We start from the raw sequence: 27,417 nt of genomic DNA, 5'->3' as shown, positions 1-27,417 counted from the left end.
CCTTTGAGGATTAACCGTGATTTTTTTTTCTATGTATCCATTTTTAAATAAAAATAATTCTTTATACGTTGGGAGATATTTTAATAAGTTTTGTAAATTACTATGTTCGATCCAGCCAGTTATATCCGAGTTTTTTTTGTCTGTTAAGCACATCCTTTGAGGATTTCCTTACCGTGTATACCAGCCTTTGGGGGAGTTCGAACGATATTCCCTTCTTCGAAAGATCGGACTATTATAAGTACTATCATTATAGTTGTTACTAGTATAGCTTCCTCGCTGGTTCCGTCTCGAGGCAGGGTGTCTAAAGCCGTTTTGAGAGGGGGATCTGGTTAAACCCTCCATGCGAGCCTTAAGCTCCTTCATTGCTGAGGTTGATTGCTGTAGATGGTTTAAAGAGGGGGAGGAGTCAGTCGACCTGTCGCCTTTAACGGTTCGCATGATTCCTCTAGGATGTGCGATAAGGTTCTCTATCCTTTCCTTGCTAATGGTGGCTTTCAGCGCGTCGTCAAATGTAGCAGGCTCTCGGGACATTGTTCGTTGCCTTATGCGTATATCGATTCCATTTAAGAATTGTGCCTTTAACCTCTCATCTAGCTCCTTGCTTTGGATTCTGTGAATAATGGCTGTTTCCGCGGCATTTGCGCCAGGATCCGGTGTGATTTCTATCTCCATGGCCAATGTTTGTAGTCGAGTGGCATACGTCTGTACGTCTTCCCCCCGTTTCTGCACGCACGTATAAAATCTATTTAGTCGAAATGTAAACGGTTCGCGGTCAAAGCGCTCTATCATCAGTCTCTTAAACTCGTCGAATTCTTCTACTTCCTTGATTCGACGGTCTTTCCTAACAAATTCCCGGGCTATCCCGGTAAGTTTAAGTTTGGCCACGGCCAACATCTGTGCCTTTGACCATGCCGCTACCTTGGTAACATCCGTCAATGAATCAAAGAAATCTGTTACTCTAGGGCCTCCAGCGTCGCCAGAGAATACAGGTAAAGGTATAATTCCACTCAATCCTCCCAACGTAAGGGGATTCGGCGTTGGGTTTGGATTTGGATTAGGGTTGCCTGCCCTAGCTGCATCACGAGCTGCTTCCTCCATTGGTTCTATTTTCTAAGGTCTAACTAGGTCTAAATCTTAAAATGTTAGGTCTAAATAATTTCTTCTTCGATTTAAATCAAACCCTTTCTCGACTATAGCCTCAATTCGCCTTATCGATTCGCCTTATCGATTTTCCGAAAAAGTAGGACCCCACTCCTGTAAACCAATTTGTGATGTTTCTAGGGATTTTTAGATTCAAACCCCACTCCCGTGACACCAAATTGTGAGCCGCCGGGGAGGTTGGGATGTCCTCTCCTTCCGGCCACAGGTCGGTGACCTACTTTCTTGTCAAGGATGGCGTTTCGTTCAGTTATGCGTTACGCGAGTCGCAATTAAGAGTCGGAGGGGTCGACGATAAGACGTTGGCTAAGTCGAGTAACGACACCATTTAAAAAAAACAAAACAAGAGTTTATTAAACTAACTAACTAAATAAAATCTTACAAAACTCCTTAGACTTCGCGGATGAGAGAGTTTACAATAATATTTCATACCTCTGGGATAATATCGGATGGATACTTCTGACTTAAAGGTTTCGAAAAGCAGTGCTCGGTGTGGCACAAAGTCTTCCAATTAACAGCGTACAGTAGGTATGAGGGGAAGATATGGCCCGTCTTCGTGATTGTCCGTTCGATTGGCGACTCCCCCGAGAGGGGAAGGAGGATGGTTATACATTTTGTGGTGGGAAAATTTGTCAGGTGACCAATTGTTTTAGCAAGTGTGGGGTTAAAGTTGGTGTTAGAATGACAACAATATGATGAATTTCGCTGATAATTGTAAACTATACACGATTTGATCGTGAGAATGTTTATAGTTAAATAGAAAGAGTTATAAATTTCTCATACGCTTTATATTACAGTTCTGTAGGGTTAAATTCCTTTGGTTAAAGGAAATTTTTCGTTTAAATTTATTAAAAGTTTAAAGGATTAAATTATATGAACTTCGAATTTCACAGTAGTATAGTAATTTGTAATAAGATATATAATGCGGTTATAATAAAATATTGTGCGATTATTTTCATATAATTAAAATTAATATGTATTTAATTTTTAGAAAATACAAAGGAAGCGGCGCATCCATCACTTCCAATGACGGCACGCCACTGCTGAATTCCTAGGGTTTTTCTGACTTATCCAGGATCCCGAGGAGTTTATCATTTTAATGTATTGCTTTGCCGCATTTATAATTGAAAAACCATGCTATTTAAGGGGGGCGCTGTTGAGTAACCTCGGCTGCTGGTGACTTTTTGTTGGAGATTTTGTTAACACTTTTTTTATTGTAAATTACTGGGTTTTTTTATTTATTTGCTACCTAAGTTGGTGCATTTTTTTGCTCAATTGTGTTATTCTGTGTCATTAGTTCTATTTTTTTTGGNGCAAATCTCCATCCATGAATATAGTAACTGTTTTCAATTAAACTGCTAATAACATGCTCTTGACTATTGAATGAGAAATAATATTCAAAAGACGTTTACAAGTTCCAATTCTCTTTTGTTTTTTGAGTTAAATTCATATTCCTGCTATTCATAGAAAGTTATATACAGGTAATTAATAAAATGGTTAATTAAAATTTAAATAATTTAAAAATTATATAATTTATCTATTTCTTTTTATTTAATATAAATTTTAAGTTATTCTCTCTAGTCTTTTATTTCAAGTTAAAGTTATTTCAAGTTTCCTAATTAAAAATATCAATATTAAATTGAAAAGATCAACTTGTAATTGCTGATTTTGTTATTATTTCGTTCATTATTTTTATACAAAAATATATTATTAGTATATAAAGCTAATTTGAAGATTAAAATAAATGTAATTTCTTTTAATTAAGTTAATTAAGAGAGCACTTTATTAAAGCCTTTTTCGTTTGATATTTTAATGTAATGTATAGGATGATGCATATTCATGTGAAGTTTCTTGCCTAATTTGATTTATTGCAGTTCCTCACATAGAATTTTTGAATTAATTCGTACTGTGTAATTTTTTCTATAATAAACACGAATGAAAAACATTATTTATTATTCTATATGATCATAAACTACTGTTTTAATTAACAAAATCAATAAAAAAGGTCTATAATTTTAAAAAATTAATTATTTGCTTATGTAACATTTTGAAAATTTAACCCGAAATTTTCTCCATTAACAAAAATTATGGGTGCAAAAACAAGTGTTGTTGGAAATATTTTGATCATAGATCATACCAGCAGTAAATTTTATCTTTTTTAAAATACAGTCAACCCTCCTATAACACAGTAGATACGTTCCGCTTTTTATGAAATTGATGTTTTAGGAGATCTTGCCAATCACAGCCCAACACGTGTGAAGTTTACCGACTACAGCTGTTTGAAAGGTTTTCTTCCATAAAATTAGACTAATTCGACTCAACATTTCCAAAACACGTATAATTTTTTGGGAATAATCCGTATAAACTATGCTATAAACAAAAAATTGTAGGATTACTTACCGAGTGTGCACCGTTCGACATCGCCATTGCTTAAGCTTGTTTTCGTCGTGGAGCAGTGCACCAAACCGCAGCCGCGATTTCTGATAAGTTATTTTTCTGCGAAAACTTCGTTGAACTTTGGAGACATCATTAATATAAATAATTTTTATGGCCGTTGAATAAGAAATGTTTCTTTCACAAGAAATGTATAAAATTAGTGCTGTATTAGACTTACGGTACCTAATTTACATACTGTACAGACTATGGTAAACTCAACTTACTCGCCTAAACTCTCCGTAGCGTGGCTCTGGATGGCGAAAAGTAGTTCGGCTGCCCGATGACGTTTTACCGAATTATAGTTTTTTTACCATGTTTATACGGATACCGTCGCAATTTTTTCGCCGTCATGTAGGATTCCAAACTATAGGAACCCGTATTATAGGGGGGGGTCGACTGTACAGTATTTTATGCAGAAACTGAAAAAAATTTCAGTTGTAATACTTACATTAATATTTAGTTTTGTTCCAAATTTATACTTTATGATAACGAAATACGTCGAAATTTTTTCAAAGTATTAAGAAAAATAAAACACAGACACCAATTTATTCTGATGATTTTAATAAACTTGTTGACCTACGCGCATCTTGTACAGTACACAGAACATAGGACAGTCCTGTTGAATCAAAGATAGACACACAGACACCCAGTACAGAACAAAGAAAGAAGCAGTAATGTTGTAGGCTGCCAGTATGTCTCGATGGAGGGGTGATTGGTTTCAACACAATTTTTTTGGTTTTTTCGTTTTTTAAGAGGATCGGAATTTCAACGGGTAGAAGAAAATCCGGGGAAGATACCAATGTTAAAATCACGTAAAGCAAGCAAATGGAACACTCAATTGCAATGTGGCTATGAAGTCGAAAGGTCAACAAATACTGACAGCCAGTACATTGACTGATAGACTGTACATCGGTAGGCTCCGTACATCCTGGAGTGCGGCGGGTGCGGGCAAGACCCGTTCGTTCGTTCTTTCTCTTCACTTCGATCTGTGGCAGATACACCTCTTCCATCAGAAAAATACTGTAATACATATACACTAGCTCCTGGAAAATTGCCCTTTGAAGAAATAAGGATTCTGCCATCTCTTTCTTGAGAATATTCCTCCTTTCTTACATACTGTTCCGCTTGATGAGCTTTATGTAAATCTTCACACAATAAATACTGAAAATGTAGCTTACATCTTCTACAATGCATGTAATTATAACAACTACCACACAAGTTGAGGGCAAAAAAGGGATTTTTTCTTTTTTTTTTTTTTTGCAAAATGCATCATTGTTCTATCATTGGAAATTTTTTCGTACAAATTGGACAGCATCCATTATCCCCTAAGTTTGCTCTTTACAAAACAACCGTGTGGCAAGTTGGGAAAAGTACTCCATTGACTAAAGGTAGATCCAACTCGGCTTATGTACAAGCAGCTACCATTTGGTGCCGACTGAACTGGTTAAAACCATCGCTCTTCGCTGTCTGGACAAATAGTAATTAACAACACTGAAGTACCTCAAATGTACTTCCAAGTAATGTGAAGGGGATGCAACAACAGTTCAAAAAAGATTTTTTTTCCTCGTTTCTTAAATTGTATTTTCATGTCTGTTGTATATAAAAGACATGCCAACCAATGGAACTTGATCCCATAATAACTTGCAGTGTTTATCGGGTGTGTGTTGCAATGTCTAGAGCCGCTCTCTGAAATAGGACCGCTCTGGACACCAACAGATAAAAAGAAAGAAATAAATGAAATAAGGGCAGATAGCGGGGTGGCCCACTGCAAGCTCTCCCCGCTTTTAGTCCCTGATATGCTACAACTAGTTAAATATAGTAGAAATTCTACCGATGGTACCTGCCCTAAAGTAATCAACAATGAATCCGGTTGGCCCGTGCAAATTTTTTTTCCTCTACGTCTAGTAAACGGCAAGATGTGATATTCTCTGCGGAAGAGCAGAATTGAATATACATATATATATGCTTCAAAAAAGTTGATGGGACATGGAAGGAGGGATTGAAGATAAGACCCGGGAAGAGAGATGTATATAAATTAGAAAAACAAAACTTGTTTCCACGATATTACATTTCTTAAAATGTCTATAAATAACAATTTTTTTTTTCTGAGATATTCTGCATATGCAACTTCCCCCATGCCTTGCCAATATTGGCAATATACATATATATATATATGTTATTTTTTGGTTTCCTCGATGTGCCAGATATATATATATATATATATGTATATATATATGATATGATATAGCAGAATACTGAAGTGGTTGAATAGATCCTCTCCACTACTCTTCACCACAACAGATGTTCTCTTAATTTTCATGGTTAAAATTGCAAATTGTAAAAGGTAGAATTTTTCTTTTGTTTTCTTCAAATTCTCATGTTTAAATAAGAAAATCTACAAAACTAATGAAAGTGAAATGCTTATCAACATTTTTTTTTTGTATTACAAAGATCATTTTCATTTCTTCTATTGATGTAATTGGAAAGAACTCTTATAATGGAAGCAACACTTAATGTATTCCGCCAACTAGCAAAACACGGAAGCAAGCATTTGGAGATCATAATCACAATACTGAATAATACAATGCTTATGCCTAATTGTTGGCGGAATAAAGTAATATGATCTGGCAGAAACAATGTGGTCTACATTTCGTCACATTCTGCTAAGAGGAAACTATGGGAAAGGGGAGATCTCTACCGTTGTTCTGCCGTGGGACATAGAAGCGATATTACACAGCGACAGTGACAAAAACAAAATGCCTGCTAAAATAATCGTTCCTAGATTGCAGCATGATTCTGGTGGGTTAAAAGATCTATGTCCAAATAACATGCTGCCAAAGTCTGTCGGGCTCTCTTTTGATGGATGAATACTTTTATTGCATGAAGTAGTCTGGATGTTCTGTTGGGGTGTCCTTCTCAAACCTTTTGGCTTCCTCCTGCATGCTTTCTTTAATCTTCAGGATGGCAGCTGATTCATTCTGATCCTAGAAAGAAATGAAGATTAGTTTAGACCAACACAAACCCTCATTAAAAATCTAATTATTTGATTTACTTAAAAGATTTTGATAAATTAATTCATTAAATTTATTATACATTCAAAACAATCTAATTCTAAATAGAAGGAAAACTATTAACAAACTTTTGTCTTAACAAATTATTTAGCAAACCTTAAAAATTATGTATAAGGTAGGAGAGTCCATTATGCCATTACAGGCAGATGGCTCATTAATTAAGGACATACTGGGCTTTCCTACCTTATAGATAAGTTAATAATAAAATTGAGAGATATCTTTAAGTCTTACTGTTCAATTTCCATCTATGAAATGAAAAATAAAATAGAATTCATTATTCTTAACACTAATGTCATCTTTCTCATGTAAGACAACTGCATGCACGACATTTATTTAGTGATAAATCTGATAAGATTCAACCATTACAATTAAGCAAAACAAAACAAATTTAACTTCGCAGTAGCTGAATTTGAATATTCATTGAAATTTGAATATATATTTTGTTATTTTTATCATTATATTTGCAAATATCAAAAGCATGAGTTAAATTATTACATATCACAAGTAATAATGATTTTAATTAAGCTATAAAATATATTTAAACAGTGTAACTAGTTAATTTTCTATTACTCAGAATTACTCCATATCCATTATCTGTTTCATATTTGTGCAGACATACAGTATATAACAGGTAGATAAATTATAATAATCTTAAAATATAATAAGGTATAGCCAGCCAATATATTATGGGATAAACTAAATATATAATCAAAACTGAATTAACTATTACAGAAGGCAAATTATATCTTTGAACTAAAGTAAACTTAAGACTGATTTGTTAATGTAAGGCACCAGCACATCAGGCTATATACGATTATAGCCCAATGCTGGTACCTGACATTGACTTGTCACATGCATTATGAGTGCATCTGTTCTGGTGAAGAATAAGAAATAATATCTTCAATCTATACTATTAATACATACAATAGATTATAGTGTGAATCAAATTCAAACCTAGACACACAATGGCCTATCAAAACAAACCTATTCCAACGAGGATCAAAAACCTTCATTTCAACAAAAGCTGAAATATTTTATCACTCATCTTCAATTTCTATACAAATTATAAAACTAAAAATGACAATTGTAAACTGTACATAAAAAAAATGAATGAAAAAACAGTAAATATAACTTTGGTCATTTTATTAACGAATTTGTTAAGAAAATTTAGAATTATAACTGAAAATTACTTTCAATTTATTTCCTGTTAATGAAGAAAAAATATTTGGCACTTGTAGCAAAGGCAACTCATCCATTAAGCATTATAGGCATGTGATTAAGATGATGAAAATTTCAAAGCAGTAATATGTTAAAGTGTACAGTACATAACAAAATTTTGCAAAAAAAATTCTTGTAAGTACTATTACCTGAAAATGGACTGCTTTAGTCGGAGAATTTCTCTACACTTGCACATTCAGAACAGAGTGCTTTCAGAACCGCACTACATTCTCAAGGTCTGTTATTTTCTAAAGATTCTTTTAAACATTGTTTCTTGGAAAACTTGAAGATCAAACATTTTTAACATGATGGTTTCTTTTTTTCATTTTAAAAAGTTGTTTTCCAATGTTGCAAGAAACCAAACATTAAAGAACTGTTTTTTAGAATGTAATGACACCTGAGGATGATGCAGGGCTTCAAAAGGGTGCTGCTCTGAATGTGCACATGTAAATAAAAAAAATACCTCTGAATAAAGCAGAGAAGTTTTTGTATTTTGATGTCTGAGTAAAATAATTTGTTAATACTGTACTATTATCTTAAGTGAATATATATGTATTTTATGTATATATCTGTGTATGTGTATTATTTGTAAATATATAAGTAATAAGTTAATAATATTATGATGATGATAGGCTGCATTTTGTTTGTTTACTTACTTTTAATGTCAATGTAACTTCATTAATATTAATCTAACTTAAAACTGAAGTGACAAAGTTGTAAAATTGTTTGCTAAATTTGTAGTCCTAATATTTCATATATAAAAAATTGTTTTAATTTTAAATAATTTGTTAAATTTGAAAATATTTAATTAACCTGTTTGATATTTTGCTAAAATTCAATTTTTATAATAAATGAAATGGTTAAATTTATTATAAAAGTTTGAAAATACTGTAAGCTGAAAAAAAAGGTTTCTTGATGAGGATTTAATTTTCTGATTTGTGTAATAATTGGACAAAATATTTCTTAACTTGTATAGGAATAGACTTCTCAACAGAAATTGACTGGATTTATAATGGAGCAATTCCAGGTCAAATATTCAAGTAATTTTGTACTGTTGATAACACTGAGTAATTTTATGACAAATTAAAGGAAATTCCATATAAAAATAGCAAAACTGTTTATTTACACTTGCCATTTTAACACTGACACGTGAAAGAAAGTGTTACATTTGTTATTGAAGTCATCCTTGGTTTTGTAAATATGTAAGCACGCACACTAATAAGACAACTTTGAAAACACATATACATGTTCTTAACTCTTTACAGCCCAATGCATATATCATGTATATTTATGGGTGCACTCATCGAAAGGTTAAAATGAAACTTCTGTGGTCAAATATGTTTTCAAGACAGTTAAGTTTCAGAAATTTACATATTTAAATTTCAGGCTAGATTGTCTATCTTAAATCAAAAAAAAAAAAAACAAAATATCCAGCATTTATATTTCTTTTAACAAACTACTAAGGTTACTTTAACTATACTGTTTATAAAATGTAAATGACTAATATTGTGGAAATTCATCATCATGCCATTTTTTTAACCAAGATGTTTCCCAATGCTTTTTAAGAAGTGAGAATGGCATTGTAAATGTGAGAAATTCAAATACACAGAGATTTATCCAGGCTGCAAAGATCAAATTTCAAGTCATCTTGAAAAAACTTCTTTATGATAATTGTAACAGTCTACGATACTCTTTTGTCTGCTTCCTAAGAATTTGTTTATTTTTATTTTACTATAATCAGTTTCTTTAAAGACTCAGACATAGATAAATCTATGCAAATTAACTAGAAACAAACAGTTCACATCCCTGCCAGATGTTTCTATTGTAATTTGAGATCAGTAAAGACTGCATTTCTCATGTAGTCTTCACTGACTCCAAATCACAATAGAACACTCTTTTCACAAGTCTATCTTGTTTTAGAATAGGTTTTCTTTTTTAAGTTTAGCATTATCTCCAAACACATTTTAATGTTTTCTTTCACTTTTACTTTTCCAGCTATTATGTATACAAGACAAGGGAAAGTATTGGAATCACGTCAAATTTGACCCTCTGAATTTTTTGCAAATTTCCACATTTTGAGACTTCCTGAATAAAAAAGTAAACAAAAAAAAAGTTCTGTGGATGTGTGTGCATGTGTGTTGGTGTATTTCACTTAATATCTCAGAATGCAGTAAAGATTAAAAAATAAAAACTGGCATGGTGGCTTGTATATGAGAGGCGTTGTTGCTATTAAAGTTGGTGATGAAAGGTCGAGAGAATGGGGAGAGAGAGGGGTCATGCATCTCTAGAGAGGTAAGTCTTAATGAAAATTTTATTCGTTATTAACATTTACACTTTTTTTTTTTATATAAAACTCAACCCTACCCTCAATTTTGCTATTTTATAGTAATTAAAAATATAAAAAATTTTTATAACAAAATCTGATCAGATGACACCTCATACAATTTTATTTTTTGCTTAATAACATAAAAGTTTTTTTAAATAAAAATTCATAACAACCAGGAAAGTTACTCAACTCTAAATGCTAGATTTTTGTAGAATCTTATAACAGTTAAGTGATGAAGGATTAGAATTTTTTTTTGGAATATTTATGTCATTTTTACTACATTACAATATACAAATACATTACACAGTATTCTTTTTATTAGCAGCTGTCATGTGCTTACATGTCTTTTAAAAACAGTTGATGATTTCAAAAACATTAATACAATAAACTTTGCAGTTTTTAATGCATACGAATCTTTTAAAAAATAATGACAACTTGAATGCTTTGACAAATCAAAGTTTAAGACATAATTTAATATTTTTGCATTTAAGCATTTTCCTGTCGACTTCTGTTTAAATATTTCCATTTTCTGTGCTGCGTACCCATGGAGAACCAAGCCTGAATTTTAATAACAACACACCCAAATGCTGAATATTTTGGACTCAGAAGTACCCAACAGTTAACTTGATTAAATGTGTCAAAAACTTTTAATCAACCTCAAAAATCTCATTTTAATACATCTTTGATGGTTTTTCAGAAGCTATTTTAAGGAATCAAAACTATGTCAGCTTTTGTTCAAAATTTAAGCAGTGCTTAAAATTTCCTTTATAAAACATTACTTTATCTTTACTAACTTGTATATTAAGGGCCTCAAAAATATTAATATGCAAAGGTAAATATTAAAATATTTAAACTGCTCATCACCAAAACTATCAATCTGTAAACTTTATCATATTGCAAAGATGTCTGAGTAGCAAGTGATTTTCCTAGATGAAAAATGAAAATTTCGGTATGGAGAAAGAGTAGAAATCATATGAAAATAAACTCAGAAAATAATAGAGAAAGACAATCTTTTAAATGAAAGATAAAAATGAAATATATTTGTATAGTTTCATTATAATTTCATACATAGCTTTCAAAAATTTGGAATTATTTCTTATAACACCATATATATTTGTACGTGTATGTGTGAATGTAAATAAATAGAACCATAATATTTCCTATTGGTAACTATCGCAATTTATATTTTTATATTGTTATGAAAAATTATAATTATTTTTATACAATACATTTCTGTTCAGACACTGTTAGAATTACAGTATTATTTTCTTATGAAATAACTAATAAGAGCATGTTATTTTTGATACTTAATTCCTAAAACTATATATTAAATATGTAGAAGTAATTATCCAAAGTGTTTGCTTATACCTATAATAAGTACCTTATTTACATTATAATATATATAAATATAAAATGCACTTTAGTAATTAAACAGAATAAATATTTTTGAAGAGTTCATTTTGAATGTGAAGGTGGCAACTGATTTGCCAAAAACATCTCTCATTCAATTTTTTATTTAACAAAATAAGCAAATCCCAAATTAATCAAATCTAAATCACATTTTTTGGCTGTGTTTAAGCTAATTTTAATTAATCAAATAATGGTGTGATAATCTTAAGGCCAAATTACATTACCTGATTAATTAAAATTAGGTTAAAATATAATTTGGCAATTTAGACTTGTCTTTTATTAATTAACATTAGGTAACATTTTTATATTTAATTTTTCAGACTGATGAAAGTAAGACTTGGCATTTTATTTGTTGTATAATAGATTAACAGAGTTTTCCAATAAGAATGCCACCATTTTAAATTATTGTAATTATGTTAATTATTACCTGAGAACCTTGTAACATACATTAAATCAATGGAAAACTGTCCAACTTCCACATTTGCCCATTACAATTTCTTGATGCATGCATGTTGTGTTACATGGCACTTATCCAACTGACACTCAAATTCTTCCTATACTCACTGCGGCATATTTCTAGTCACTCCTCTCATGCCAGCCATGATTCTACAACTCCTGCAGATTACTCAAGCAATAACAAGTAACTCCAGCTTTGCAAACTACAGAACACAAAATGGCTTCTCTATTGAGGAGTTGCCATTTTCATTTGTGTATTTCCTAGAGGTAGTAGATGACAAGACTTTCAAATACAGTTGGGAGAGGAAACTTGGATGGTTACTTTAACAATTGGTACATGTCACAGACTTCTCAGATAACATAACTACAGTATTTTAAACAGGCAGCATTCATTTTGGGATAACCTTTATTTTAATTTGATTTAACAATCTAATTTTAGTCATTTCAATCAATTATTAATTCAAAAATTTATTTTAGTATGCTTTTAATAACTAGATATTAGTAATATAATTTGTGTGTAACCTTATTTTTAAGGAAAAAAAGCAATTATTTGAGTCTGTATATAATAAAAATACATCAAGCAATAATAAAAAAAAAATCTCATTATAGAAGTTATATGAATAGCACATTTTCGAATGGCACAAATATGACAAAATTTTACAGATAAAGTTAAGGTAGACACATTACACATCTATTTTAACACAAAACCTGCTATAATGAGGTTCTTTCTGAAATCAGTATGTTATGAGTATTACCTTTTAAGTAAACTATGTTAAATGACACAAGAAAAAGTATTATTTTAAACATTAGCAGTAAATAATTAAGATGCATAACAGACCTGAAGCCTGAAACTGAGCTTTCCCAGATAATCTGAATATTGATGGGAGGGAAAAAAGTTGCCTTCTATCCACCAAACAGGCAACACAAACCTTATGTTTATTAAACTCCCAAACTCCCAAAAATATCAGCAACAAAGCCTCCAAACCCACATAATGGAAATGAAATTTAAGTGCAGTGAAATATAAATGCATTTGCAAAACTGGTCTTGTTGCAAATATGAAAAACTCCCCCAAAAGAATAATTCTAACATGGAAATTTATTGGAACCTCCGTCCACCCACTGGCAAAAAAAGAAAAAAAAAAGAAAAAAAGAAAAATAACAAGAAATGAAATATCCTGACACTCCACAGCAGACAAAAAAGCCTTAAAGCAGAAAATGATACAAAAAGAAAAAGTAACGTAACAGCAGAAAAGGAAGGAAACAAAAACAATGAAAAACAGCAAGATAAAAGTGAAAAACTCAGCTACAGTTTCAGCCTTCACAGTCACAGATCAAAGACCTAAGAGAAAGATTGCTTTTATAAATTAGATGGAGCCAAGTGCATAAAAAAGATGAGAGAGATAGTAATCAAGTAGTAGTAGTAGTAGTAGTAGTAGTAGTAGTAGTAGTAGTAGTAGTAGTAACGGTAGTAGTAGTAGTAGTAACAGTAGTAGTAGTAGTAGTAGTAGGACTGGGAGGTTAAAGACCGATAGCCAACGTACCTGGCATCAATTGTTCCTGCACTTAAATTTCACAAAGGTGTGGACTGGTGACTGGTACAAGCCTGTAATGGCATCTGCATGTCAATTTCCTTTTTGATTATGTTTACCACACTGTACACCAACATGGCCAGAAAAACCAATTAGATTCCTTACTAAATGCTTATATAAGCACTTTTCACATTGTATAAAATTATACCCATCTGAAGTAACTTATAGAAATTCGTTGTTTTAATTTAGCAAATGTCTTGTCATAATAGGACTGTAAGGAATCTAATCGATTAGAGACGAAAGATAAACAGTTGGCCACTCACACTATCCTGTCCATAACTTGGGATGCCGTAGTCTCCGATTGGAGGACCATCTTCCCGAGGTGTGCCAGGACCATTTGCCGGAGAGTTTTTCATTCCGTCTAAACCGTCACCTGAAAGAAATGCAATTTACAATTATTTAGAGTTTGATTATTTATCTACCCAAAATTCTTATTACAAGATATATATAAAAATATTAAGTTTAATCCTTAAATCATTACTTGTTAATAAACAATACAATTTATTAATATATGAGTGATAACACAGAATCATAGGATTCTTTTTTCTTTAGTTTTATTTAATGCATTTTGTTTATTCATCACATGTAACCTACTGCTTTATTTATAGGTCATGGAAACTTAAAAATCATAGAATCACTTGTCATAGAAGCAGAAGAGAAAATAAAAGAAAACATTTTTTTAAGATGGAAAAATACACTTAACCATTGAAGTAACATCAACAGTACTGTTTTAAATATGAATTCAAATATGCAAAACACATTTAAAACACAACTGTAAAGGAAATACCATATCCAAGAAGCATGTCACATCCTCTGAATTATTCAATAGGTGTTAGGTGTAAGCATGGATATTTACAAATTTTAAAGAATCAATCCTATATTCTGTTAATGAATATGGGAAAATGGAGTTGTTATAATGGAATCTGCTTATTAATAAAATATCATTTAGAGGAATTACTGAATTTCATGCTTTCTAATGTCAGTAAATATTACTATATTACAAAGAAATTTGTTGGTTTCTATTTATTTTAATTTTTACTTTGTTTTCCATTTCATTTAACTGCTAATTTTTAGTGCAAGTTTCTTACAAATACACAAAGTTTGATATTGTAATGATATACAGTTAGTCTTAGTTAATGAGTATACAAATTTTGGTTGCCAAATTAGGGTTTTATCATCATCATAAATGACAAATAGTAGAATGAATCTGAATTCTAGTAAACTGCTTGAGTACATTCTTTTCTGCTACTTATAACTTATGTCTAGAAACATCTATTAAAATTTTTTGGCCACTGAGATTAAGCTATCTATAAAAAGATTTTGCAAAATTAAGCTTTTTTTTCTCAAAAAATGCTTTATTCTGCAAACCTAATTTTCACAGCTGATAGTGCTCTTATAAAAGAATGAAAATATTACCAATAAAATTAAATTTGATTTTCAGAATTAAGCAGTTTTTCTCATCTTTTTGGATATGGTTCCAAGTTAAATAATTCATAATGTTAATGATGTAAGTACAGATGTGCAAATCTTTCTAGAACACAAATTTGTCAGATTTTAGATAGATACATTACTAAAACATAAGCTTAAAATTGTAAAATTTTACTTTTTTTTGAAAAGTAAAAGTTTTATTATTGATTAAACAAGTAAAACACCAAATCCATTTTTGGGACAAGACTATGTCTCAGAGATTCAGGGCTCGACTGCACACCATTTTCTAAGGAAAAGAGAAAAATGAGCACTCTCTAAGAGGAAAGGTTGACACCAGTACTCGGGGTCCTGGAGTAGATTACTATGGGCTATGGTTGTTGCAGGCTTGTTCTTGTCTACAGTAAGCGGGATCATTTTGATGCTCATGGTGGGTCTCATTCTCCAATCCTCTTTGGTATTGCTGGCTTTGAGCGTGATTGTTCAAACTTTGCCAGCCTCGACCATGGCCATAACCATGAGGTCGTCCACGAGGAATTTTCAGTGAAATTAACCTATCTGATGTTGAAATTTCTCTCTGTTGCATGTCGCACCGGGTTGACTTTTTGTCAATGCCTAATGAAAATTTCCCAGTTTTGTAAAAATAATCATGATTATTCTATTGTCCGAAATTATTTTTTTATTTTGCACAAACAAAATAAATACATTAATAAATGTAAAAGCAAAAATAATTATATTTTGGAAGTTAGTTTTTATATTAAAAAAAATAACTATCACCATCTAGTTTCAAAAATATTCCAATGCTGAAACGAGATATCTCGGATCAACCGGTCAACGTCACCATATCATGACAAGAGATATGTCGGGATTAACACGGGACAGGTAAATGGGTTTTTTCTCAAAGATCTGTTTGTCAAAATTCGATTTTGCAACATTTGTATTTTGAACTTCCCAATGAGCAATGCACAAATCTAGTGCCTGTTTGTAGAAAGAGTGTCCCCATTTTGTATTTTATTTTGACTCGGTTCTTGGTCCCTAAGTACCTACAAGTCTGATTCTTTTTATGTGCACATGATTTGGTCACCTAATACTGTGTGCCAAATTGCAACTCCTTTATACCTCTAAAGTATGGAACTGTTGACAGCACCACAATTTTATAAACAAGACAGTCTTGTCAATAAATTAATGTAGTTATAAAGGTTTCTGTAACAAATCATTGTATGTAGTAAATTCATTTAATTTATACAACAGCAATATCATACACAAATAATTTATATTAACAATCAGCAATTTTGTATCAGTATAATTCAGGGCTTTTCGTAAGTCACATGGCTTCAGATTGTGCAGAGAAGTATCAGGTGATTGCAGGCAAAGCATCAGGGACAAGTGTATAATGTACTAGTTATATGATGCATCATTCCAGATCTACAATACTGTCAAAGGGAAAATTAAATGCACAAAATTCATATGCATGGTCAAATAATTTTCAACTAATGTAGGCCCAGCTCAGTGGTGTAGCGAGGGGGTGCAAGGGGGTGTATCATGCACTGGGTGCCACTCGCAGAGGGATGCCCAAATGGTCTCCAAGACAAACTGTGTGTTTCTGGAGGGGCGCCAGTTATGGCAATGCCACTGGCCCAGCTGCACAATTCTATAACTCACAACTACCGTATGTTATGGGCATTGAACTTGTTTTTTTAATATTAGATATGCAGAAGTAGCAAGAACATGACACATTACTGGTTTTTAATCTTAAAAACATGGCATGAATGACTTAAATATATTAAACAACAATAATAAAAAACAGTGTATTAAATAAAATAGGTACAATCCCCAACACCTACTTAGTTGTAGTTTACAGAATTATGCAGCTTGGCCTACATTAGTAGAGTGATTTGACCATAAATATGAATTTTGTGCATTAAATTTTCCTGTTGACAGTATTGCACACCCAGAATTATGCATCATATAACCAGTACACTATACACTTGCCCCTGATGCTTTGCCTGCAATCACCTGATCTTCAATGCACAATCTCCAACAATATGGTACATGACTTATGAAAAACCCTGTATAGAAGCACTTATATGGTTGAAAACAAATCAAGAATTTTTATAATTATTCAAGCAAATTTAAATTTCAATTATAAAGAATATCACATTATCTTAATACTTTCCATACAAAAATATGTAATAAAGTTTTTCCACATTTTAAAATACATTGGAGCTTGAAAAAAAAATCTATGGTTCATAAAACAAAGACAAGTGTAAATAACAAAATAAATTTACAGTAGAACCTCGATTATCCGCCCTAATTGGGGACTGGGGTTGGTCGGATAATTGAATAGTCAGATAACCGAAAAGTATGAAAAAATCCATTATTAGTGTAGTATATTATTATATCCCATGTAATTAGTATATTGGTATATCGCTATTAACCTATTTTGCGTTGAATTTTCATCGATGTTAAGCCTAACAAAAATTTTTTAAAATAATAATCGTCGCTATTGTATCGTTAAAAATTAGAAAATTAAGCTTCGTTTAAATACTGGCTCCCTTTCATGGTCGAATGAGTGTTGCCAGCTAAAACACGTAAAAATAATATTAAAGTAGCCAAGACATAGCCAAATATTGTAGCGCCACATCACTAGCGGACATTTGAAATTTGCCGACTAGGATGGTCGGTTAACTGAGGGGTCGGTTGATCGGGGGGGGGGCGGATAATCGAGGTTCTACTGTATTACCAAAAGTTAGGTATAAACATGCTTACTTTTCAACACAATCACCATGAAGATTGAGGCATTTGTCATATCTGTGGACGAGCTTTTCCATCCCCTTGTCATAGAATGTTGCTACCAATGACTTGAGATGGGTCCTAACATTATTTTGAAGATTGTCATTAGTCTTGAACCTCTGCCCTCCTAGCCACTTTTTCTGTTCAGGAAAGAGGTGGAAATTGCTCAGCAATAAATCAGGACTATAAGCTGGGTATTTAAAGTGAAGACTTCCACCCAGCTTGAAACTTTTTAATATGTGAAGATTTCCACCTCTTTCCTGAACCGAAAATGTGGCTAGCAGGGAAGAGATTTGAGACTAATGACAATCTTCAAAACAACGTTAGGGCCCATCTCAAATAATTGGCAGCAACATTCTATGACAAGGGAATGGAAAAGCTCATCCACAGATATGACAAATGCCTCAATCTTCACGGTGATTGTGTCGAAAAGCATGTATGTTTGTACCTAACTTTTGGTAATAAATTCATTTTGTTATTTACACTTGTCTTTGTTTTATGGACCATCAAAACCTGAAAAAAAATGTCCCTGTATTTATTGTAATTAATAGTAAATTATTTAACTCAATTACAAAGGTAAAATTATGTTAAAGTATTAATTACAGTATATTTTTGAAAAATTTAGAAAGTACGTCACACCTTTGCTGTACTTACCTGCCGACGACATTCCATTCATTACTGCCGGTCCCATGTCGGGACCCATGGGACCCATTGGTCCATCTGGTCCTGGGCCCATCGGAAACTGTCAGGTTAAATAATATGACATGTACACAAATTTAAATTTAAAACCAGGTTGAGATTTTCTAAAATTAAACAGAGATGCCAAGAAGGATAAATCTCTAAATTAAACAACTATTCTTCATTAGAATACAAGGAAAATAAGGAAGGATTGTTTATAACAATTTGATTAACATTTCATAATATTTACCGCAGACATACTACCCCCAGGTACTGGCTTCATCATAGCATACATTCCATCACCACCCGAACTTGTTGAATCTATAAGAACGATAACGTATTTTCCTTTAGGAAATTATTTTAGAACAATGTAATATTTAAGACGTGTTTAATCTCTACCTTGTGGGCTTGGCATTATTGGCGTTCCTGGACCTGGTGGACCCGTACTAGAAACCGGAGGACCCTAATAAAAAGACAGTTTGAATATCAAATTCACAATTTCAATTTGATTAATCCTTCAATAAATTTGTTTGATGGCCAACTTACCCCATAATGACTACCGGGAGATGCCGAAGAGTAATTCATCTAAAAAGAAATCAGATAAGATTAGAACACTAGTCGTTTAAGTGTCTCGTGACGAAGAGTATAAAGAAAAATAAAATTATATATATATATATATTTTTTTTTTAAAAAAACTTTCAGCAATTTTTGAACATTATATTTGACAGTCAAATGGCCAAAACACTTGAGCGCACAACTACCACTCTGAGGAATTCAACTTCAAATCGGGTTGAATTCTCAGAAGATTTCTGTAGAAAGTCCCTCACACCCAATCACTCCATTATCTGAACTTGAAGAGAGACGAAACAAGGGCTCTCTCGATGCCCATAGGATAGAAAAAGTTACAAAAGTTATATTTTTAGCTACATAACAACACACAAAAATTTCAATAACTTAAAAAAACCTATTTCTTTCTGTAGGCAACAACAAAACATACTTCGTTTTGTGTTTTAATATTTACCATTGTAAAATTAAATCATTAAGGATAGATTTACCATTAATCTAAAAATAGAAACAAAGAAAAATATACTTATCCACTTACATAGGAGGCATACCGGGTCCGCCGGGTCCCATGGCATTGTTGGGCGGAGGCCTCATTCCTCCATAACTCTGCAACCGAAACGTCAGTAAAGTTAGCAAGACCACAGACAGAGCGCGAGACAGCGCAAGGTTCAAATTCAGACTTACCGCGGGATTCATGGGTCCGAGTGGCTGTCCCCTGGGGGGATTCATCCGAGGGTTCATCGGGCTCATTCCGGGTGGGCCTAGGCGAGGTAACATTATTCAAATTTTTACAGTATTTAATCGAGAATGGAATAAATAAGTAAACAATAAATTTTTTAAAAACACGCACAAAAGACAATCTGCACTCAAAACATACAAAAATAAAAAGGAAGGCTAAACATGTATTAACTATCCTTTCAAGAGTACAAGTGGAGGCAGGCATCATAAAAGACTTTCCATTCTTATTTACATAAACGGTTAATAAAAAAGGGGGCAGTCGGAAAAAATAAATCTCGGGCATGATGCCGACCCGACCAAAACACAGAAATCATGCATGATGTGACAATTGGATTAAAGATTAAAAACAAAACAAAACAAAACCACACACACATACACACACGTGGCAGTCGGTCCATTAAATGTAAAATTACAGGAAGAAATGTTGAATGCCTCGTGATCGCGATAAAAAAAAATAATAATAATAATAATAAGTGACGATCGATCGCACATTCGTTAAAAGAGCTTTCAAGGAAACGTTTAAAAGCATGAGACTCTTCTCGTTTAACAAGCTTCTCCCATCCAAAACTCCTCACGTTCGTTCTTATTATTTATTTATTTATGTCTTTTATTCGTTTGTCCGAAAGCAGCCAATCATCTGACAGATACGTCATTGAAATAACAAGCGTTTGTAGGCAGAAAAAAAAATCAAATGGAAAAGAATTCCGCAAGCAACGTGTCAACTAGCGCAAAACGTGCGCCCCAACACCACCAACCCACCCGCGGACGCCGTGAGTCGAGTCTACGCGACGCGCCCTCTCGCGCATCACTCCCCTTTCGACACGCACACAAATAACAGATATACGCACACACACGCACGTATACGTAATGGACGTAAAAATAAGTCAGACGGACAGAGGAAGAAAAAAAATTTTTCTTTAAAAAATAATAGTAATAATAATAATAATAAAAAACACAAAATTAAAAAATAAAGCTGAAGATCGTTTGCCTACCTTGCCAGCCTACAAATTCAGCGCTTTCACCTGGGCAGCGAGAGGTTAGGAGGGCGCAAGATGGGGAGAGAAACGGAAGATTTGGTTAATACGGCGAGAATAACGATAGAAACATGTTAATATATCTAGTAGGGGGAGAAAGTACGGGAGGGCACGCCACGAGTAAATATACCCCTTCTTTAACTTAATTCGAATTTTTTTCTACGTACAGAGACACCCCTGTATACCCCTTTTTAACTTAAGAAAAGTATACCCCCTTTACAACACGCTTTCCCCGTAGAGAATAAAATAAAATAAAAAATTATAAAAATAACGACGATAAGGAAATAAATAAAAATAATAATACTCGTGCAGAATTATAATTAAAAACCAAAAAATCAATTATAAGAATGTATATACTTAAGGAGAAGAGGCAGAATCGTATAAAGACATACTCACCTTGCCTGGTGGGGTCCATGCTGTTCGGCATCATGGGCTGCCCTGGCACGCTACCCGGGGGCTAAAGTGGGGGAGAGATTAAAAGAAAACGTCACCAAGACGAACGGCTCTGGAGAAAGGCGTGCGACGCGTAAATACACGACGCGAAAAACAGCGTATACAACACTAGAAATAAATAAAACGCGCTTTACCCGCGCGTGTTAACGGTACGAGCGCGCGAAGCGTAGGAATCTGTTTTCATTTATTTTTTGACGTTTCCATCCCTCACGCAATCCCGACAGAAAGGACAGAGGGAGGGGGAAAAACAAAAATCAATGAAGTAAGGTGCGAGCGGAAAGGGGGAAAAAAGGAAGCTCCGAGTCGACGGGCGCACACGCAAAACGCAAGCACCTGGGGCTTCCCATCGACTCGCGTCTCCCCCGTTGCCCGTAGCGTAGAGAAAAAGGCAAGTGCCAAGATGGGCTACTTACGTTGAAGTCTACCTGTTGCGACATCCGAACGCCTCCTGGCCTGGGCCCTCCGGGATACCTGGGCGACATGAACGGCTGAAAAAGAGAAAAAGACGAGACACGCCACAATTTACAATTCGAGCCTCCAGGAGGAAAATTTTTGCCAGCGCATCTATTAGGGGAAAGGGAAGGGGAGAGAGAGAGAGGGATAAAAGCATACACACACACACACAAATAGTAGGGTAGAGCGGCGGAGCGGGACCGGCCGTTAAGGGAAAAGCGTAATGGTCCACTTAAAAACTGTGGCACAGCTTACCCGAGCAGCAATTTCCCAGCTCGAGTCACCGGATACGGCGGAACGACAGCTGCAACGGATAGACGCCATCTGTTGTTCTCTCCTCCGCTTCTTTTCTCGTACCTACCCCCCCGCCGGCGGCTTTAAGTTACCCACGGGCTTCTTCTCCCGCACTTCCCGTCTTGTTTGTCCAGACGGGTCACGTGCTCCTTCCCGATTCGAGAGACCGATTTCCGGACCCAAAAGGAGCGGGAACGGAGGGTAGCCAGACACAAAAGGGTCGCTCCCCCCGCTCTCCTGGCAAACGGAGGATTAAGGGTTGCGACAGACAAGACGGGGATAAAGGAGAGGTCCCCCCTCCTCTTAGGGCGGGGCGGGACGAGAAGAAAGGGTCCACTCATCTGCCGTCCGGTCGGGCGGGGAGGAGGAGTAGGAGGAGGAGGAAGAAGAGGGGCGGGCCCCTCCTCGGCGGGAGCGCGTCACCGGTGACGGAAGCCGGCGCGCGCGGACAGGCGCAATCGATAGCGGGCCAATTACGTGCCGGTTCCCGTCGTGCTCCGGGATTAAACGTCAATCGAGACGCGGGACGATATTACCTGCGGGACGGAAGAAGGATTAGGAGCTGGGGGAAGAGAGAGACGCCGTCCAAAATTGACCCCGGGCCCTGCCGAACGTTGCCGAAACTCTTCCGAAAACGTCCGAAGCCACTCCGAGAACTCGGCTGGGACAGACCAAGTCGCGACGTCGGCCGAACGAGACGTGTCGGCGGACACCGGCCGAGGTGAGTACCCGTTACCTAGGCGTTCCGGTCTTCGGGCCCGCCGCTCCCTCCTCCGCTCTCCCCCTCGGGCCCCGGGGAGGCGCCGCGCGCCGCGGCCGGCTGGTGACAGCCCGCTTCCGGCGCGGAATAACGCCCGGCGGAGTTGGAAATTCCCGGACTCTTCTCGTCTCGTTTTTTTCTATTTCCCTACCCTTCCTTCCCGCGCCTTTCGGCCCGACACCTCGAATTTCGCTCTTTCCGTCCGGAGTCGGGGGGTTCGCCGGCGCCGCCATCTGGCGGCCGTCGCCGTAACTATAGCGCGCCGATAAACTGTGCCACAACTTTTCTCGGAAGATTAAGGCTACGTTAAATTAAAGGCCTGACCCGCTCGATCTCCACTCCAAATGCACCCCTTTCTCAGATATATTTTAAGAAAATAACTTAACAATTAGAATACTTATAACTAGAGAGAAATCGATATTAGGTTCGAACCCCCGAGTGGTGCGGTTGCATTTATTTCCCTTTATGGTACGAAGTGACGTAAGTGTTTAGTCTGCGTACACAGGTAGATAAACGCCCAAGGGCTAAATTTAAATTGCTACAAGTGTGTCAAGTGCGGTAGGAAATGCTGCTGAAACCCATCTGTTGTGCATGTGAAGTAACGCAATATGGCCTCTGCCCTGAGTGAATGGGAGCGGACGTGCTGAGGTTACAATTCTGCGGACGGAATGGGGTATCGCAGACGAATTCAGAAACGTAATATCCGAAACCACTCTGGTCCAGTGGAAAGTGAGTGTATCTCTTGCCGGTGGAATTAGACTGTCGCCTTCACCCTCTGCTGAAATCGAATCAGAGAGTCTTTGGTTCCCCTCTGCGTGCTGTGCTCTTCAAAATATTTGAAAATTAACAATACAGACCCCAAACTTCTTGATACTGGATGCCAGAGGCTGCCACAGCCGGGGAGATCTGAGGATCCAGGCAAACTCACTGGAGCTTTCTTACTGAGCGTGCGAATGCTGCGATGCAAAGAAGCAATACCAAAGAAGAATGCAATTTTTGAACAACAATGCTGGGAAAGAGAAAAGACTGACAGGGTGAAGGCGGTTGCACCATTTGTATCCAGCGTTTGAAATTTGATTTTTTTAATCACCACCAGTGCTTAAATAGTACCTTTGCTGCATATAAAAGGATTGGTAAATGTGAAAAGTGATGACATGGGACTGATGGAATAAATCCGTATCTGATATTTGGGTCCCTAATATATTCTTTAGGATGTTTACTTAATATTTATTTTATCAAAGAAGGAGAAAGATTGAAACAGGTAATTTTACCCAAACAAATTGGAAAATGAAAACAGCACAGATAACTTATTGACCAGTCCGATGCAGCCCTACAATAGAAAGCAAATAACTTGCTGCATTATTAAATTTGACTGGCAGTTTGAGAGTGATGCATTTTGTTTGATGTCCATTTATAAAAAGTCAGCAGGGATAGCAGTTTTCATTTTGTAAACAACAAAAAATTGTTTCTATATTTTTTGTACTATTCAACACTTAAGAATAATTCCATATATTTAATTCTAAAAAAACAAGATTAAACTTGTTTTTTTTAAAGACAACACAGTTTCAGATTAAACTTCTTACTGAATACTCAATTCCAGCAATAAAAATTTAACTTTCTGACAAATATGCAAAATTTTTTTTTTTGTTTCTTTAGAAAACTTTCCTAACAAGGCTAACTCATGTATTAATTGAGGAAAGTCTGTTATGATGCTTTCTTGTAAAATGAAAATTGAGAAATTCATGTTAATTCTACACATTTCTAACATGAAGTAGAGTAAAATTAATATTGTATACATGCAGAATTAAATTTTACAACAATGCAAGAGAAATGATGCTATTGTTATCCAGTTTTTAATGCTTTTATGCAAAGAGCATAGCTGTAAATGTGAATAAATGGTTAGACATGTTCTACTTAGAAGTTTGCATAAATTAAGCATTTCCTACACAAGCATGCCGGTACAGGCACCAGAACAGATAACAAAAGGCCGTTGTTGCACACCCTTTATGCATTCAGACTCTCTGATGGAGCTACCAATGAAATGCCGATCCCCTTCCCGCTTAAAAAAGCAAAGCCTCTTGCAGAGTGCAAGGAGAAATATCAGCGACCAGATGGGTCTGCTTATTTAGGTGTCGAAGTTCTCTCTCCCCGTCATTCTTTGTTCTTAATTCTGCATATGCAACTTACTTTGAATTTCAAATGTGTAATTTAAAATGTCTCAAAAGTAAACATAAATCAATGTCTATGTGTAAAACTTTCCAAATGCAGTTATTAATTTTGTTAACGTTAATTATTCACGCTCAAGACTTAAAAATATAATCAAATTCCATAATACAAATCTATTACGGAATGATCCTTATCAAATTTTCATTTTTGTAAATTATTATTAATTGAAAATACCTTCTGGCTTGGTAATTCTCAAGTTTTGCTTATAACAAAGATTTTAAGATAAAAATGGAGTATAATTAATTCTCCTGTGAATTATATAAAACTAATCTCATAGCAATATTAACATTTCAGACTGATATAAATTCATAAATATCTAACAACAATATAAAATATTAAGTAAAGTCTGATATATTGAATAATTTTGCTGAAAAATACCACAAAATGTGAGGAATATTATATCATTGACATTCATTAATTTACAGGCACCTACTTATTTTTGATGCTTTTCTATGTAATAAACTCCAAAAATTAAGTGTCATTTTCCATTTTATTGTTTTGTTCCTTTTGATTGTGCGCAATATAAACATTTATGGGGTTCTTGTGCCAAAAAAACCTGCACAGATCCTAACTGACCATTCGTGCTTATGCATAAAAGTCTTAACTGTCAATTTTGATATGATTTAATGGTATTGTCCTATCTTAATTCAAATTAGGCACTTAAAGACTCATAATTAAGTTTCTTCAAAAATTTATATTCTAAATTTCATTTTCGTTCTGGAATATTACTCGAGAAAGGTAAAATTGCCTACAATTTAACAAGTTTTGCTTTATTTTATATATTTTATTGCATGGAAGTCCTTAATTGTAATTACTCCATTGACTTCCCTATATGAAATTAATCTGAAGATACTACTTTAATGTGTTAAAAGTAACATTACAAGCAAGCTAAATAATAAAAGATAAATATAAAATAAGTAAATTTGGTTTTTATGCAATAAAACAGCTAGAGGAAAGAAGGTGCTGAAAGAAAATCCTATTATTTTGAGTTATCAGATTCTCCTTGTTGCACTTTTCTATTTTGTATTCCATTTATTTACAATATTACCACAAATGTACAAGCAATAATTTCTGTAATAGCCGATTATTACACTCAACAAAAATTAAAACAAATGTTGCAGGATGAGGAATAGAGACACGGAAAGCAGCACTGTAAAATTTGTAAGTGATATAAAATAAAAAATAATAAACAAGGCTTTCTTCCTTGGTGCTATTTCCTAAAAAGCAGACCTACTTTCTACTTTATTTAACAGGAGATGCTAATCCAGAAATCACTGTGACAGGGGAGGAGATTAGAGCGTATTTAGGCGGTCAGTTTCCCAGAAGGGGAAAGTGGATTCCAAAACTGACTCAAGAAGGGAAAAGAGGTTATGCAATCTTAGAAATCGTACAACTTTCTTTCTAATTTGAAAGTTTCTAAATGTTCTTAATGATTGTTTTAAATAAAATTTTGTCTCCCATTAATACTTGAACAATGTTGAAACAAACAGATTAGTAATGAAGAAAACTGTACTATTGTCATCTTATTTATCATGTCTTGAAATAATTAATAGTATATAATTTGTTAAATAATTTCATGCTTTATATATAATATAATATATATATATATATATAAAATATTTAATTTACAATTTATGAGTACTATTTATGAGTACTATTTAAAATTTATGAGTGCTATTGTCATATATTTTTGTGTCTACCAGTGGCCAAGTGAATAAGACCACCAAATGCTGGTAAGTTGGTTGCAAGTTTGCACTTTGCCATTAGGCCGGCCATATGATATTTCGTTGTTTTTTTCCACATGTCTAACATCTAAACAGGAGGCGGTTTTCCATAGAAAAGTCTTCCTGGGAGCGCTGCAGATTGTCCACACACCACATTACCCCTCCCGTCATTTCAGCCATTGTTTTTCATATTGTGTAATTTGTCGAACAGACACAGATTTAACCATTTGCAAACTAAATGACAGATTATGTGTAGTCGGGGACCAAAGTCGTGGCACAAATTTATGACTATTCCTTTTGGTATGAAAATTTTTGAAACTAACTAGTCATAAATAGCAAGTAATAATTTTGAAATAAAAATATATATTTGTTTATCTTAACTAATAATCATTTAGACATGCATGGGACTTCTAATTGTCTTTCTGTTTAAAATTTCTACACCTTTAATTTGCCATTGAATATAAAGAGCAATTTGAATTAATACTAATCATCATAGATTTAAAAAATTATTTACAGATTTTCAAATCTTTTGTTTGAAAAATGATGCTTATAAAAAGTTTAATTATAAAAATTTTCATTTTATTAACTGTCAAATTATAAATATTTTTAAC

The 27,417-nt window shown here is 34.3% G+C and overlaps 1 protein-coding gene across 1 annotated transcript in view; it reads right to left on the bottom strand.

The window, feature by feature from the left end:
• Positions 1 to 4,138: 4,138 nt before the first annotated feature.
• LOC111632607 (single-stranded DNA-binding protein 3-like) overlaps positions 4,139 to 27,417 on the bottom strand; it is a 62,659-nt gene continuing 39,380 nt past the window's right edge. Inside the window, exons 8-18 of the mRNA XM_023377092.1 lie at positions 21,763 to 21,837; positions 21,293 to 21,353; positions 19,809 to 19,885; positions 19,663 to 19,730; positions 19,616 to 19,622; positions 19,107 to 19,145; positions 18,960 to 19,023; positions 18,811 to 18,881; positions 18,537 to 18,624; positions 13,928 to 14,037; positions 4,139 to 6,578 (exon numbers count right to left, since the gene is read on the bottom strand). Coding sequence (XP_023232860.1) covers positions 6,468 to 6,578; positions 13,928 to 14,037; positions 18,537 to 18,624; positions 18,811 to 18,881; positions 18,960 to 19,023; positions 19,107 to 19,145; positions 19,616 to 19,622; positions 19,663 to 19,730; positions 19,809 to 19,885; positions 21,293 to 21,353; positions 21,763 to 21,837 — 771 coding nt within the window. The 3' untranslated portion in view covers positions 4,139 to 6,467. The remainder of the gene's footprint in view (positions 6,579 to 13,927; positions 14,038 to 18,536; positions 18,625 to 18,810; positions 18,882 to 18,959; positions 19,024 to 19,106; positions 19,146 to 19,615; positions 19,623 to 19,662; positions 19,731 to 19,808; positions 19,886 to 21,292; positions 21,354 to 21,762; positions 21,838 to 27,417) is intronic.

The sequence above is a fragment of the Centruroides sculpturatus genome, unplaced genomic scaffold (assembly GCF_000671375.1).
Source record: "Centruroides sculpturatus isolate CEXI.00-Female unplaced genomic scaffold, Cexi_2.0 scaffold689, whole genome shotgun sequence".
NCBI lineage: Eukaryota > Metazoa > Arthropoda > Arachnida > Scorpiones > Buthidae > Centruroides > Centruroides sculpturatus.
The sequence above is the reverse complement of the archived record's forward strand: the minus strand, read 5'-3'. Positions and strand labels throughout refer to the sequence as shown.